Raw genomic sequence first — 17,875 nt, forward strand, 5'->3', positions numbered from 1 at the left:
AAATTAACCACCAAAAAACCAAAAGTGGAGGTGTGATTCAGGTGGTAGAGAATCATCCTTGAGCAAATATGCTAAGCCAGAGCACAAGGTTCAAGTCTCAGTAATTGCAATATATATATATATATATATATATATATGTGCATATGTTTATATACACATACACACACACACACACACACACACACACACATATATATATATATATATTTTTTTTTTTTGTCGGCCGTGGGGCTTGAACTCTGGGCCTGGGCGCTGTCCCTCAGCTCTTCAGCTCAAGGCGAGCGCTCTACCACTTGAGGTACAGCGCCACTTCCGGTTTTCTGGTGGTTTATTGGAGATAGGAGTCTCACGGTCTCTCCTGCCCAGGCTGGCTTTGAACCGTGATCCTCAGATCTCAGCCTCCTGAGTAGCTAGGATTATAGGCGTGAGCCACCAGCGCCAGGCCACACACATATATATTATGTAATAAAACAATGGTGACATAAAAGAAAGTTGGCTGAGGGCTAAGGAACATAGCTCAGTAATAGAGAACTTCTCTAGAAATCACAAAGAGGAAAGTTATCTGAATTTTGTTAGCATAATTCTACTAAATTTGTTCTGATCAACCATTTCACAGAGGGCATTATCATATATCTAAAGAAAGAGCTGAGACTTCATGGAGATTTTAGAAGTTATGCTTGTTTACATGTTTGTTTGCTAATAAATATATACTTTGGAAAATTAAGTCTGAAGATGGTTTTCTTTGCTACATTCTTATTTGGTAATGAGATTTTAGAGGAGTCCAATCTATAATTCATACCTCTCCTATTAAAAAAATACACACAAAAGAAACATCTAATAGTAAGAAACCACCATACTGGTTTAGGTCAATTTGCAAAAGAAATCTTCTCTCTGAATCTAGGAATATGACAATTACAATCCATTGTCCTTTTCATAATTATCTTTACCCTCTCAGGTCACTTACCAATTTTTTCATCTTCCTGTACCATTTTCCTCTCTTCTCTGAAAGCCCTGAGCCAACGTATTTTCTCTTCCAGCTTCTTGGCAAAGAACAGATGTACCTCTTCTGTTTCCTTGTTGTGAAGCTTGAAAGCATTCTTCATGCTGACGTTAAAGTCATCATCTCTGCCATCTTCAATGTCAACCACCTCATATTTATCCATGTCAATGCGGCCTTTGTAGTATAGGATGTCTCTCCGGATTAAGTCCTTGGTGTGAAGGAAGACAAGGTTTTTTTACTAGAGTTACAAGCAGAGTGGGTATCGGGACAGGTGTTATTGTTTTGGAATACAAATGGCAACTGCCATAGCCTAAAATTTGGCAGATTAGATTAGCAGTCTGACATTGAGAAATTGGTTAGATAGATGACCTAGAGATATCTCACATCTAAGACTGTCTCAGATTTCAGCATTAAACCTTCAGTGTGTTTGCAAGACCGCTGATAGGATTCAGGAAGTAGTACACTGCAAAAGGACTAATAAATAGCATGAGTGTTTTTTTTTTTGCCAAATCAGGAGCATAAAATGAGCTCATTGGCTTTCTGCAACTTGCTGAGATATTCTACCAGGTCAGTAAGACCAAGAAATCAGATTTCAGGGCTGAGTGGTAAGACTGGCTGAGTAGCTGGTGGATTACCTGGGTCTAATAACTTAACACTTGGGACTTTAGAAAAGACAGTCTGGCAGTAAAAAGCAGGACAAGAGTAAATCAAGAGCTGAGCACTGGTAGCTCATGCCTGTAATCCTAACTTCTCAGGAGGCTAAGATATGAAGATCACAGTTCAAACCAGCCTATGCAGAAAAGTCTGTAGGACTCTTACCTCCAATAAACTGACAAAAAGCTAGAAGTGGAGGTGTGGCTCAAGTGGTAAAGTGCCAGCCTTCAGCAAAAATGCTAAGGGATAGTACTTAGGCCCTGAGATCAAGTCCCAGCACTGGCATAATAAAAAAGTGAATAAGAAAGGCTCATATATTAACATAGATTGATTTCCAAAATCTTTTTATATGAAAAGCAAAATTTTAGGTATATGCAAACAGTATGCTGCTTACTTGTTATTGCTGTTTTGCTTATGTACCCAGAATTGGGTTAATCCTAATTCTAGTTGATGAAAAACTCACTGTGAGTCCGTACACAGTGCTTTTATTATTTTGATTCCTTGTTTATACTTTTCATGATGTAATTAATACTGGTAAAGTCTCCATCCAATGTAAAAGCAATACTGTAACCCCAAGGTACCTTCCATCTCAAATCTCATGTTCACCATTCAGATAGTTTTTTTTCTGTATAGTTTATCTCCTTTGTATTGGTTCCTTTTAAAAACATACAAAACAATACTACAATACTATATACTGTTTAGACACATGTATAACAAGTTCAAAATGATAAATACATGACACTGATATATAGCAAATTCAAGAGAGTACATAGGAGGAAATTGGGAAGAGGTAAGGAAATCAGAAGGAAGGGAAGAAAAAGAAGGGAAAAATGAGAGTGAAGGAAAATAGACTTCATTTGTAATGGATTAGTTCTTAAATTGGATAGTAAATACATGAATGCTCATTGCATCTTTTTGAATGTTATGTTTTCCTAAGTAACAAAGGTAAGCAGAGGGATGGAGGCAGTGGTATATGGGTCTACAGAACATCAAGATATGATAAATCTTTTCCAGATGACCTTTTTAGTCCCTATTCTTTATCCTCTACTGCTGGGATATGTGATATGGCTAAGGAATGCCCCTGTGAGACCTGTTCTGACAGATGTCCTCTATTAGTAGCCAGAGCCCTTCTGGTCAACTCCTCCTACTTTGCTTGTATCTTAGGCTTTCAGTCAACCTAGTAGAAACACTTGTTATATTCTATTAACATAATACAGAATGATGAAACCATTTCTATGACTAGACCTGGTAGCTCATATTTGTAGTCCCAGCTACTCAAGCAGACAGAGATCAGGAGAATCACAGTTTGAGGCCAGCCCAGGCAAAAAGTTAGAAATACCCTCATCTCTACAAATAAGCTAGGCAATGGTATCCTGTGGCTATCATCCCAGCTATGGGGAGTATAAGCATGAAAGTCACAATATGAAGCTGGCCCCAGGGAAAAATGCAAGGCTCTGCCTGAAAAAATAACTAAACACAAAGGGCTGGCATATGTGTGGTTCAAGTTATAGGGTGCCTGACTAGAAAATATCAAGCCCTGAATTCAAATTTAAGTATTGTCACAAAAAATCCTCCCAAACCATGCCCTACTAAATTCCCATTGTACGGAATGATCTAAGAATGATGTCTTCTTAGTTTTGGGGTACCTATGAAGGGTCTACCTTTGGCCATTCACATTCCTAATCCTAATTCTGCAAGATACTGCATTGAAGAAGGCTGTTTTTGAAAGATTCTCAATATAGCTCTATTGATCTCAAAGCTCCATACTGAGAAACGTAAGTGTTGGATGTCTTTACAAATCATTTCATTGTTCTTTTTCCTAATGTAATATTTGTACATATAAATAAACTAAGATGAGTGATCCCTTGGATATCTCTGACATCAAGCTCAGATCCCTTGGCTACCTCTAGCATCAAGCTATAGGATGGAGTGACTTGCATGCACTGACTTCCAAAGTCTCAGAAGTACTCTTATGTGATAAATGTTCAAAATGTGAAACTAGTTTGGTATAAAAGGAGGGAAAGCTGAGAAAATGGATGGGTGTAAGTTTTTGTGTGCTGTTACTGTGGCTTAAACTCAGTGCTTGGGTGATATCCCTTACCTTAGCTTTTATTTTTTTTTGCCAGTCCTGGGGTTTGAACTTAGGGCCTAGGCACTGTGCCTGAGCTAGCACTCTATCACTTGAATCACAGTGCCATTTCTGTTTTGTTTTGTTTTTTTTCTGTTTAAGTGGTACTAAGGAATCAAACCCAAGGCTTCATGGATGCTAGGCAAGCACTCTACCACTAAGCCATATTCCCAGCCCCCTTACCTTAGCTTTTTTGCTCAAGATGAGCACGCTGCCACTTGAGCCATGACTCTAATTTTGGCTTTTTAGTGGATAATGGGAGATAAGAGTCTCATGAACATTCTTGCCCGGGTTGGATTCAAACTACAAGCCTCAGATTTCAGCCTCCTGAAGAGCTAGTTTTATAAGTGGCCACTGATACCTGGCTGTAATCTCTCTTGATCTCAGAAAGGCTTGAATTCTGACTTATAAATGGTAATACAATACATGCAAACCTGGAAAAACAGATCTGGATAATACAGCTTTTGGTGGGTACCTACCTGGCTAAAAATATTAGTAGCCTCAACCTCCATGTTCCTAACTTCTGTTTATATTCTTTCTTCCTCACATTAACAAATTGGTGTCTCATGATTATTGTCTGCCCTCAATATTTTCTTAGTTTCCAAAAATAGAAAATATATACATAATCTTGGAGTTACGTTAATGACATCAATTGGCACTCCTCTTATTTACTTAGATGTGTAAAGATGACAAGGAACTAGAGATAATTTTTGCTTCTGTGGCAGGGGAAAAGGGATAGAGTAATGTGTTATTAAAAGTCTTCTTTTTGCAGCTCCCTAGAGGGTTGAATGTGAGTTTAAAGTATCAGATTAGTCATAGCCAAGTGTAGAGATGTAATAGGAATGATCTACTGCTCAGAAAGTCCAGTCAGAAAGGACATCTCAGGTCAGTGAAACAACATGGAGGAAGAGAAAGAGCATAAGGAAAAGTGCAAAGACTAAATTTAAGTTTTAGCTGCTTATTTACTAGCTGTATTGTCTCAAAAAAGCTACTTTACATAACTCTCTCAGATTCAATTACCCACGAAATAAAGAGAATTTTCTTCATTATGTCAAAGCTGTGTGTGTGTGTGTGTGTGTGTGTGAATGCTAATACTGGAGCTTGAACTCAGGGCCTGAGCTTTGTTGCTCAAAATCTCGTGCTCCACCACTTGGAAATTCTATGTACTCTTGATGTATAAGGGCGTTATTTGCCAACTCACTCTCTGCAAACCACAGATCTACTTGGGCTCACAACAATTATATCCCAACCGAATCTCCTATTTCCATCTTTGTAGTCTTTATGGTCAAATTATCGGATTATAACTCTAGTTCAAGCTGTTGAGGCTCACCTTCTTTAAATCCTACACTAACTATAAAGACTTTGACACATGACACATTTGATACTTAGTCATCATGCCTCTGGCAGCTTTTAGTTTCATCTACCTACTCACTTAGGCTGTGCCCCACACTCCGCCTTCCTTGATCTTGTGTCACTCAGAAATTATCCAGAGACAGGAAATTGAGAAAGCCTCAGATAAATCTTGGGGTTTTAGCATAGTAAGGAAATAAAGCCCTCCTGAAGCCTGGTTGCCTAGTCTTGTTGGGACCAGGCTGCCCACATGTTACTGGTGTCCTGAGTGCTTTCCACAGGGACATGGTAAGTATATTTCCAAAACAGATGCTACTTAGATCATTATAGCTTCCCTGTCTAATTAAATTTGTCACTCCTTTTTTCCTTTCTGCTTACACATGCTAGGATATACTTATGGGGCTAGTGCTTCTCCAGAAGAGTCTTGACAATCTGAAGATCGATAAACAGTCCTAGCTTGTGTCTCCATCAAGGAGTTTTTCCTCAGCTGTGACATTACAGAATTTAAACAGCTTCCAATGATTTCAATTTGGTTTCACTAGGTACTCTTGTGTTTTAGTAAGACACTACAGGAAATTTGTCCACATGAAAGCAGCTGCAATATGGAGAATATAATTGTTCAGGACTGCCTCATTCATTTATCACTAAGGTCCTTCTTCTCACCTTAAAGGAGATTCTGGTTTCTATTCATTAGCTTAGGCTACTCCAGTTTTCCCTCCAGATCCTGGAGAAGGCACATGAGACTAGGACTAGGTTTATCTTGGTCACTACTCTATTCTAGCATCTACACAGTATGCTTCATAGTTAAAATAATAACATCAAAGGACACTTAAATAACACATACCATGTACTATCTGAAGTGCTTTGTATTTATTAATTTAAAGCTAACAACAATCCTGTGAGATAAGTACATTTATGATGACATTGAGTACTGTAACTATACACGTGAACCATTAAGGAACTGAACCAGGAATAAAAGCTACTCAGAGCTTGTCTTCAAGCTCAAGGTATCTGACTCCAAAATCTTTGCTTTCATTTAACCACTATGCTAAATACTAAGTCCTAAAAAAATTTGCTGAATTCAAGCTGGGCGCTAGTACCTGTAATCCTAGCTACTCTGGAGGCTGAGATATGAGGATCACAGTTCAAAGCCAGCCCGGGCAGGAAAGTCCTTGAGACTCATCTTCAATAAACCACTAGAAAACCAGAAGTGGTGCTGTGGCCCAAGCGGTAGAGCACTCGCCTTGAGCTGGAGAGCTGAGGGACACCGCCCAAGCCCCATGACCGACAAAAATAAAATGCTGAATTCATGGTAAAACTGCACATAGTGTATCAATAGTTAACATTTACTATGTGTTATGGATCAGGTATTTATACCTATATTGCCTTATTAAATTCTTTTTTTAAATCAATAAGTTTTTTATGGTGAAAATACACAGAGGAGTTACAATTACATGAGCAAGGAAATGAGTACATTTCTTATCAAGCATTGTTGCCTCTTCCTTTGTTTCCCCTTACCATCCCAGCCCTCCCCTCCCCTCCCCCACCACCCCCTCCCCGCTGCCAAAGTTGTAAAGTTCGTTTTTCGACATAATGTCTTGTACATCTCATTGGTGTAATGGGTCCACCTGTTTCCCTATTTAAACAATTTGTTTTTTCCCTTCCCCTTCCCAGATTATACCAACATCAAATACAGTGAAAACAGAGGGGAGGGACATACAAAGCAACAAAGAAATCATCTTATAAATATGTTAGAAACAATAGCAAGAAAAAAAATTTGAGTCCTTATCTTGGGGTTCATTTTGTCTAACATCAACTTATCTGACCATTTCTGCTTGTCTCAGACATATACTAGTTATTGCAAATAAGGGAAACTATGGGACCTATGTTTCTTTGGGCCTGGCTTACTTCACTTAATATAATTTTTTCCAAGTCTTTCCATTTCCTAACAAATGGAGCAATGTCATTCTTTCTGATGGAGGCACAGAATTCCACTGTATATATATACCACATTTTCTTGATCCATTCATCTACTGAAGGGCACCTGGGTTGGTTCCACATCTTAGCTATGGTAAATAATGCTGCAATAAACATAGTTGTGCTGGTAGCGTTAGTATGGTCTTGTTTGTGATTATTTGGGTAAATGCCCCAAAGTGGGATTGCTGGGTCATAGGGGAGCTCTATGTGGAGGCTTTTGAGGAACCTCCAAACTACTTTCCAAAGTGGCTGAACAAGTTTACACTCCCACCAACAATGCAGTAGGGTTCCCTTCTGTCTCCATCCCCTCCAGCATCTGTTGTTATTAGAGTTCTTGATTGTAGCCATTCTAACTGGGGTGAGGTGCCATAGTAATCAAAACAGTTTGGTACTGGCACAAGAACAGACCTCAGGACCAATGGAATAGAATTGAAAACCCACAAATGAACCCACAGACCTATAGGCATCTAATCTTCAGTAACGGAGCTAAAAAATAGAATGGAAGAAAGACAGCCTCTTCAGTAAATGGTGCTAGCAAAATTGGTTAATTACTTGTAGAAAACTAAAACTAGATCCTTATATATCACCCTGCACCAGAATCAACTCCAAATGGATCAAAGACCTCAGAGTCAAAGCAGACACCCTGAATAGGAGAAACCCTAGGTCTCCTTGGCACAGGCTGAAATTTTCTTAAAAGAGACTCAGAAACACAACAAATCAAAGAAAGGTTAGACAAATGGGATTGCATGAAGTTGCAGGGCTTCTGCAAAGGACATAGCTAGCAAGATCAATAGAAAGCCCACCGATTGGGAGAAGATCTTCACTAGTTATTCAATGGACAAGGGTCTCATATCTAAAATATATATATATAAAATTAAATCCCCCAACAACAAATCCTCAAAGAAACAACTGCCCAATAAATAAGTGGGCTAAAGACTTACAGAGAAACTTCTCTGAAGAGGAAAGAAGGATGGCCAATAGACACATGAAGAAATGCTCAACCTCCCTAGCCATAAAAGAAATGCAAATCAAAACAACGTTGTCTTATTAAATTCTTACAACCTCCCTTCCAGTATGATTCCCATCTGGAAAAAAATTGTTCCAAATGGAGAGACTTCCTTGAATACAAGTCATCTGTCCTATATTGTTTCTTGAGGAGTTAAGACATAGGTGGACAATGGAGCATGTCCAGACAGGCATAGCTGAGAAAAGTTGTTTGGGCAACTATATGCCTGTAGGAACATTAGTAGAGAATTCTTCTTCTGCAGTCAATAGTGGAAAGGGAAAGGGGCTGGGAAAGGGGAAGAGGAGAAATGCTCCCAAAGCATCAAAAGTTCAAAACAATTATATCAGGGAAAAACAGTAAAATTTGTGTAAAACTTAATAAGATAATGAGACACAAAGAAGCAGAAGCAGCCAGTACATATAGATTTGAAGAGAACAAAAAGCCTTGTCTAGAGTTCTCAAAACAAAAGTAACAAGGAAAGGGAAGGTAAAGCCAAAGTTAAAGAGGTTATCATAATTAGAAGCCAGTGTGTACTATGTACTATGACTGCCATTGAAAAACTATGTGGATATATACACATACACACAGATACAGACACAGACACACACACACACACACACACACACACACACACACACACACACACACACACACACACACACGGTGGGAAGGGTTCTGATTGGCTTAAGTCAATCCTGACTCCCAATGTACAAAATGGGCAAGTTTTAACGTATCTTACTTGAGAATTAAAACAATCATAACAGGTGGATGGGAACTTAGTGGCTGGGCCATATAATTTTAGGTAGAGTTCAGATAACAGTATGTCTTTCTTACCTTTTTTTTAAGTACTAGGACTGGGACTTGAGCTCATGGCCTAGGTACTGTTCCTTAGCTTTTTTACTCTACCACTTGAGCCACAGCTCCATTTCTGGCTTGTTGGTGCTTAATTGGAGATAAGGGTTTCATGGAATTTGCTGCCATGAATGATTTGAATAATATCCTCAGATCACAGCCTCCTGAATAGCTAGGATTACAGGTGTGAACCATCAGTGCTGGGTATGCACTATATTTCAGTGATTCTTTGCCATCTCAGGCAGTAATTATCTACTTCAGATTTGGGTACACTTAGTGATGGAGACTTCACTAACTTATAAGGTTGTCTATTTCTTTGTTCAAAGTGGGGTAAGATGAAGTTTAATGAGCACCTACTAGCTGTCAGGGAGTCTAATAGGCATTTTATATACACTGATTTCATTTATTCTTCATAATAACTGTCAAATAATTATTTCCCTCACTTTACAAATAAAATAATTGAGGCACAGAAAATGAAAGGTCACTTGCTTAACATAATATAGTGAGTGCTGGAACTAGGATTAGAGCACAGGATTGTCTGATCAGAAAATGTATGCTTTATCAGTCAATATTTCATGAGCATTTTTTGTTTGTGGCCTAGCCTCAAACCATGATGTTCCTAATCTTAGCCCCTAATTAGCTAGGATGGCAGGCATGAAACACTATGCTTAGCTGTCTTGAGAATTTTTTTTGGGGGGGTCTGGTTGTGGGGACTGAACTCTGGGCCTGCGAGCTGTCCCTCAGCTCTTCAGCTCAAGGCTAGCACTCTACCACTTGAGCCACAGTGCCACTTCCGGCTTTTTTCTTTTTGCTAATATGGTACTGAGGAATCGAACCCAGGCCTCAGGCATGCAAGGCAAGCCTCTACCACTGAGCCACCTTCCCAGCCCTTGTCTTGAGAATTTTTTAAATGAAGTTTGATTCATTCTAGGATGAATGATGCTATTTTTATCACTTCATAATTCGATCTTGGTCTTCTGCTGATTTTTGTTTCCTAACTTAATCCCACTGTGCATCTTGTTTTTTTCTCTTTATTCTAGACTTTGCCTTACTATTTTGTATTCTTGCTTCTTTTCCTATTATCTCTTATATCTACAGCTTTCCAGAGCTGTTTTACTTAAAGTAACTATGGCTTTTGCTGACAGAAGTCATCAGTCAAACTCAACCGTCTTGAGTAGGATACATAACATAAATAAACTGTGTTCCTAATTGTTCTTTGACTACTTTTTCTAAACATGAACATAACAGAATGGCAAGAATGGGCATATGCCTGTTGGTGATCTGGTTGATATATTGAGAACTTCTTCAATTGCCAAATTTACCTTCAAAATTTCTGTTTCCTGATTGTATATAAGTTTTTTGGGGGAGGGGTATGAAAAAGAGGTCTAGTGTTTGAGTCTCAGACTCACACACGTTCTCTCTCAGAGTTAACTCCAGACTGGGATGGTTATTGTCCTCATTAACTAGCTGGCTATTTATTCCAGAGCTTTTACCTCTAAACACTGGAGCAGTCAGAATCTAAGCTCAATTTCTATCCTCAATCTATCATCAAAGGAAAACACGTCAGGTTTAATGCAAAATAGCCTATATACAAATACCCACAGAAAAGGGAATTAAAACAGATATATGGTTCATGTTCCAGCTCAGAAAATATAACAATGTTTAACTTGGTGTATTATGCCTTGTTACCCTTCTTCAGAGGGTGAGACAGATGACAAAGGGATCAAACAACAGAAAAGAAGTGAATGAAAAGTAAAAGTGTGAATTTGAATTCATTCTAAGTACTTATGGGTTTCTCCCCCCCTTTACTATTTCTGATTCAGAATTCTTGCTGTCTAGTTTCTGAATAAGGTGTGTTTTGAACTTCCTATCCCAAGGAAGGAGGTAGGGCACACAGTATGCCATCAGGAAGTCTCAGGAGAGATTGTGCCTATGTTACCCCCTCCTTACCATGGAAAAGTACCCCAAACCAGTATTCAAAAAATTACACAGGGATCAGTGACAAGTACAAGTTATTTCCCCACATGCATTAAAAGGAAGGCACAGTGAATAGAGCATGGTTGATAGTTGCAGGAAATTGTTGCACATTGTATAGGAAATAAAGACATGAGGAGAAAATCTTGTACCATAAAGGTACCTACCAGTCTGGGCAAAATAGGCCCATTGTTGGTTCCCAAGGCAACGAGGGGCCAGATGGCCAGTCATGAGAGTGAAAATGAAAGAAAGTGCTCAGAGAAGCTACTATTTACTAACTGGGACATAAATATTATAATAGTGTTAACAACTGGTACAAAATAACTGGCTATCAGGTTTGCTTGTAAGGTAGTGAGAAAGAGCATCTCAAGAGTCATGAATACAAAGGCAAAAAATGATAGTAAAACAAGATGTGCCAACTTCACAGTTTAATTGCTCATTGCCTGTGATAAACATGCTGTACCAGTGTTCCTGGTATAGAACTGCTACCAAATTCCTGTCTGTTTTCACCCTAGCAGCTTTTGTCAAATTCTTTAGGAGCCTCAGGATGGTGAAGGAAGGGCCTGGTGCCCTCTGAAGTATCAAGCTCCATTGGGGAAGAAGAGGGAAGGATTACCTTTTTTTTTTTTTTTTTTGGTTAGTTGTGGGGCTTGAACTCTGGGCCTGGATGCTGTCTCTCAGCTCTTTAGCTCAATACTAGCACTCTACCACTTGAACCACAGTGCCACTTTGGCTTTTTCTGTTTATGTGGTGCTAAGTAATTGAACCCAGGGCCTCATGTATGCAAGGCAAGTATTCTACCACTGAGCCACCTTCCCAGCCCAGGATTACCTTCTTGCAGAGGACCATCTGGTGGTCAAACAGGAAGAAAACTCGTTGTTGGTTGCGGCCATAGGGCTGGTAGATCCAAGCCATCTCTCCAGTGTAGATCAGTTCCGAGCTCCTGTCTAGGATGTCGTCACCCTGGGAAGGACACATTATGGTAAGAGGCAGCCAAGCAGGAGGGATGGTTCCATTGCTTACATAGAGGGACCCAAGGCTGAGCACAGACTGGGGTGGAGGACGATGGAATAACTCCTAGGAATTCTCTAAAGGCTTTACAGTTTAAAAAGCTGGAATGACCTATATTATTATTCATTCTGAAGCCAAATAAATTCTACCACTCAGAAGTGTTACAGCTCTCTATTCCCTTTCCTCCTCCTTCCTTCTTTTCCCATCCCCCGTCTCTTCCTACTATTCTTTCTCCTCCTCCTCTTCCTCCACCCTGCATCTCTTTCTCTGCTCCAAATTCTCAACCTCTTGTCTCTCAGTTTCTTTCCAATACTTGAGGACTAAGCCTGAGCATATAAGTCCTGCTTCCAGGATGAGAAGAGAACCAGGGAGAATGAGGGAAAAAAGATGATGAAAAAGGAGAGAAAAAAATCTATTCACTCTTTATAATTGTTTTCTCTCCACCCCCCCTTGATTAAAAATTATTGATTAAGCCAGGTGCTGGTGACTCATACCTATAATCCTAGTTACTTAGGAGGCTGAGATTTGATCTTGGTTTAAAGCCAGCCAGTTAAACTCCAAGAGACTCTTATCTCCAATTAACCAGCAAAAATCCAGAAGTGGAAGTATGGCTCAAGTGGTAGAGCACTAGCCTTGAGCAAATACTACAAGTAAGAGCAAAAGGCCCAATTCCAGCTAAAAGTTATTATTCATTAAACAAAAAATTTCGTGCCACATGCTTCCTTTATCTCATATCCAGAGAGCTTTTAACTATATCTCAGTGGATATGATAAAGGCAGGTGTGCTCAGAGCCCATGGGAACACAGGGCAAAACAAAATAAAGCCAGGGCAGGAGTGAGTGTTTAAGGACCCATCAATAGTTCAGAATGAAAAAAAATGTCTTTCCTGAGTACTTATATGAGTCAGATATGCTGGATGTTCTTACTCTGCCTTACATGGGCTCCACAATAGCCCTGGGAAGTAGATATTCTTGTTCCACATTACAGTTCCAAATACAGAGAGCTCAACTGATAAGCCATAGTCACCATCTAAGTAGCCACATATCTACAACTCAAACCCAATCTCTGTGGCTCCACAGGTATACTCATTCCTTATCTTACAATCTTATATTGTTTCTAAACCAGAAAGTGAATGGATGACTAGTCCCTTCTCCCAGCTTTTAAATCAAGTATACGCATGTCTTCACAGTCCTGGCTCTGATACTCTTATACTATGTCAGCCTTATACTTAAAGCTTCAGGGCAAGATTCTTAGAAATACAGGCCCCTGCATATCTCCATAAAATAGCCCAGGCAAGGAAATATGTTGAAAAGTGTAACATCTGGAAATGGCATTCTTAACTGTATCATTTTCTCTAGCCTAAGAGATCAGAAAGAAAAAGAGAGTTCCATGGAATGATTTGTTAATAACAGGACTCAAAAGAAGCTCAGAAATACTGCTTTGACTTCAGGCTCAGCTTCAGGAATATCCAAGAGCAAGGTAAACAATTCTCAAGGAGTTGACAAACTGGGACAGAACTTTTGGAGGCTTGAAGCTGAGAGAAAACCTTTTTCATGGTTAGGATAGAGAAGGGCTTTCCTGTTGGAAATATGGAAATTGAAGAATAGTACCAGTTTACCAAACCCAGGGCTCTGGAGAGGCTAAGATGTGCCACAGTGTATTTTGAATGTGTATGAAATGATAGAAATCCATAAATGGTGGTGAATGATATAAATAGATGGCAAGGATGACTTTCTTTTTTGTGCCAGTCCTGCGGCTATATCTCAAGGTGCTGTCTCTTAGCTTTTTTGCTCAAGGCTAGTGTTTCACTACCTGAGCCACAGTTCTACTTCTGGATTTTTGATGGTTAGAGATAAGAGTCTCACGGACTTTCTAAACCAGGCTGGCTTTGAACCACAATCCACAGATATCAGCATCCTTAGTAGCTAGAATTATAGGCCTGAGCCACAGGCACCCAGTTAAAGATGACTTTCTGGAAGCAAGGTCTCACTATGTAATCCAAGCTGGACTGAAACTTTGTTTTTTTTTTTGTCTCTAGGCTTTCTTGTTGGACTGAAACTTTCTATGCAGCCCAGCTTGGCTTTGAACTGTCCATCCTTCCGTCTTAGGCTTCTGAGTGCTGGGATTATAGGCATATGACACTGTGTTCAGTTTCAAAGACCATTTTTAAAACTGAAGATGGTTAGAACAAGAAGACAACACAGTAGTATTATGCAGTCTAATCACTGCACCATACAGGGGTATCTCGACTAGAATTTAAGTCGTTGCCACATGTAGCTCTAAGAAAAAAATCTGGAACAAAATATACTTATCTATTCACCAAGCTGGGCCTCAGTTTCCTTATTAATATAGGGATATAACATTATCAACCTTGAATGTTGTTATAAATACTTAAATTAGCATATATAAAGTGATTAGGAAAGTACAATCATAGTGCAAGGTGTATAAATGTGATATTATCTTGACTCCTAGGTAGTATACATATCTTGTTTTCAACTAAAGCAACAATCTGATAAGTACTGTTTTTATCCCTCAAACCAACATTAGAGAAATAAATTGGAAGTAGTTTGCCTAAAGGAGCAGAATCCATATTAGATTACCACCAAAGCACATGTTTTTTTGTTTTGTTTTGTTTTTGTTGGTCATGGGGCTTGAACTCAGGGCCTGGGCACTGTCCCTGAGCTTTTTCCACTTACGGCAAGTGCTCTACCACTTTGAGCCATAGAACCACTTCCAGTTTTCTGGTGGTTAATTGGAGCTAAGAGTTTCATGGACTTTCCTACCCACGGCTTCAAACCATGATCCTCAGCTCTTAGCCTTCTTAGTTAGGATTGCAGGTGTGAGCCACCAGCAGCTGGCTCAAAAGCCCATGTTTTGAATCACCAAACAGTATTTGAATGATGGCTCCACTTCCTGTGGGACTAACATCTGCGTGGAAGATTTCTGAGATGAGAGCCTCAAAAGAGCTGGGTTCTGGGTCTAGTGTTTCTTATCAACTCATTCTGGGTCCTTAGAAAGTAGCATCAATGTTCTCAAGATTGAGAACATTAGAGTGGGTATAATGTAACAGCTTCTGTTTGGTCCAATCCATATAGATGGTTGGCATAGGAGGGAAAGGACCCTGTCCATTGTTCAGAACTCCAAACTTTCCTTGCTTCTTCTGTCCTACTTGCACCATATTGCACTTTGTTTTCTCTTCCAAATTGCAATCCCTTCCCATGGTCTCCTGTAGCTCACTACCTTCTGTTCCATTCCTGAAGGTTTTTTTTTTCTTTTTGTTACTAGTATTGGGGCTTGAGCTCAGGGCCTTTTTTCCCACTCAGAGCTGGTGCTCTACCACTTGAGCCTCTTCTTTACTTCTGGATTTTAGCTGGTTAATTGGAGATAAAAGTCTCATGAACCGTTTTCCCTAAGCTGGTTTTGAATCTTCAGATCTCAGACTGTAGCATAGCTAGGTCCTCCAGTATAGCACCTCCCTCCAAGATTTTGTTTACATTGTTCCCTTTGGTAGGAAGGTATCTACCTCCACTAGATGATTTCAATATCCTCATTGTTTGTCCAAGGGCTCAGCAAGGAGGAGTACTCAAAATGTAAGTCTCCTTAGGTTATTATTTGCTTGAATGCCTCTAGTGGCTCCATATAAACTGAAAGCTGAAGTCCTATTAGGAGGTAATCTAACCACCTGGTACTTCTGTGCCCTCATTTGTCCTTACTTACCCTGTCTCACTCAACTCTGGCTACACTGGCCTTCTTGTTCCTTGAGCATACTTTCCTGTATTTTAGTGCCTTTGTATTCACTCTTCCCTCTGCTTGCAATACTCTACCTCCTCAGGTAGTAACCTCATCACTCTAGTCTGTTATCACTACCTAATAATAAATTAAGAAGTTAGCTTGCTACCAATCTTCCCTGCTGGAATCTAAAATTTAGTGAGGTTGAAATTTTCTCAGGTTCACTGACATATTTTCAGAATCTAGAATTGCCTGACCCAGAGTGGATAGCTATCAATAGCTATGTAATCAATGAATCAACAGATGGTAAATAGTGGCCACAAAAAGCTACTCAGAGCTTTCTGATTCAGCTTACTTCTGAAGCCAAAGTCTCAAAGAAGAGGTTGTATCTATTCTAATTAATTTTAATCCATCCTATTCTGTACAAATATAGTTCATTCTAATTACAGACTGACTGATGTGGGGGCTGTGGTCTCAACAAATACAGAAAAAGAAGAAAGGAAATGCCATCCTTTTCAATCAATTCAATCTTCAACCCTACCCACTGAACATAAGGGCAGTAAAATAACAAATCTATGCAGCCCTACGTTTGACCTGATTCCAGGATATACCTCATCAAGTCACCTTCACTTATTTTGTAGATGGTGAGTCTTGAACTCTGGGCCTGGGTCCTGCCCAGGGTGGCTCTGAACCGTGATCCTCAGATCTCAGCCTCCTGAGTAGCTAAGATTACAGGCGTGAGCCACCGGTACCCAACCACCTTAACTTTTAAGTAGATGCTTTCATTCCTCTACCACATTGGGTTTTTGTGTTTTCTCACTTCTTTGGATTAGTAATCTAACAGGAAACCAGAAAAGGCCCTTGGGTATTATATAACCAAGCTGGGAGGAGAGATATACTCAAAGAGGAAATAAATTATAATCACACACAATCAAGCTCCCAAATGTGCACTACAAACTTGAAGAGTCCTGCTAAAAAATCTTCAGGAAGGAAAAGATTAAAAAAAAATCTATCAGGAATATGTTCCATTTCCCTTCCTTTCAAATGGATTTAGTGAATATGAAGGGTGATTGGGACAGCTCAACTAAACCTCAGTATCAGAGGGATTAGAAATGGAAATTTTCCAAAAATGGTAATCCTGGGAACAGGTTCTTCTCCCTGCTACTGCTCTAAACTGATGTTATTTATTTAATTTATATGTTGGTGCTGGGGCTTGAACTCAAGGCCAGAGTGCTATTAGCATTTTTTTGCTCAAGGATAGTACTCTTCCACTTGAGCCACAGCTCCACTTTCAGTGCTTAACTGGGTCTCACAGACTTTCCTGCCCAGGCTGGCTACAAACCTCTCAGCCTCCTGAGTAGCTAGGATTACAGCCACAAGCCACCATTACCCAGCTCTATTGTTCTTATGGGTGACAATTTAATTTCTCTCTATTTTTCAGAAGTCATGGGGGTAGGAAAGTAGGGCTTTGGAAAAATATAAGCTCTGGTCTCCATATGAGAGTAGGCACAGATAGTATATGGAGTTAGGCAAGGACCCATTGAGAAAGATGACAAAAGAGTCAGGTACTGATATACTGATATAAATCAGCTGCTCTGATTTATGGAGCAAGCCCAAATTCCTACATGCCACTATTGCATCCTTTTCCTCTTCAAGGGAGATTAAGTTCTGAAGGTTTCTTTCTCACTCCTGTTTTTCATTTGATAAATGAAACTGAGATGAACATGAAGATGCTAACATTTCAGCGGTTTGTTCAAACATCTGGGAGGCAAAGGGACAGAGATAGAAAAATACTACTTCTATTTGATTTGTAACACTTGTCCATAGCATCCCTCAGCAATTTAGCACTCTTTCTCACTCTCACTCCCTCTTCATCTTTCTTCCCTCTCCTTATTTCTCTCTCTAGGTTCAACTTCTTGAGCAAATAGAATACAGAGAGTCTGTATCAGGGAATCAATGGTGTTAGACACTACATGTTTTTTTCTTTCTGGGATACTCCCCATCATTCCTGGATCTTAATCTCTCCAAAGTAGTCTCACTCTTTACTGCAAGAAGTTACTGCAGTGGCACAAAGGACATAAACTGGGCTGCTTCAAGAAGGTTGGAGGAGTATGGGTACAACAGTACAAAGAGCAACAACAACATATGGGAATTAGAGGACTAGATTCAAGTCCAAATTTTATCACTGGCTTGCT

At 39.6% G+C, this 17,875-nt stretch overlaps 1 protein-coding gene across 4 annotated transcripts in view; it reads right to left on the reverse strand.

The window, feature by feature from the left end:
- Arhgef9 (Cdc42 guanine nucleotide exchange factor (GEF) 9) overlaps positions 1–17,875 on the reverse strand; it is a 215,438-nt gene that overhangs the window by 6,885 nt on the left and 190,678 nt on the right. For all 4 annotated transcript variants that reach the window (XM_013034313.1, XM_013034310.1, XM_013034311.1 and 1 more), the window contains 2 exons: positions 11,773–11,904; positions 965–1,208 (listed from right to left, as the gene is read on the reverse strand). In XM_013034313.1, the coding sequence (XP_012889767.1) occupies positions 965–1,208; positions 11,773–11,904 (376 nt within the window). The remainder of the gene's footprint in view (positions 1–964; positions 1,209–11,772; positions 11,905–17,875) is intronic.

The sequence above is a fragment of the Dipodomys ordii genome, unplaced genomic scaffold (genome assembly GCF_000151885.1).
Source record: "Dipodomys ordii isolate 6190 unplaced genomic scaffold, Dord_2.0 Scaffold187, whole genome shotgun sequence".
In the NCBI taxonomy this organism is placed as follows: Eukaryota; Metazoa; Chordata; class Mammalia; order Rodentia; family Heteromyidae; genus Dipodomys; species Dipodomys ordii.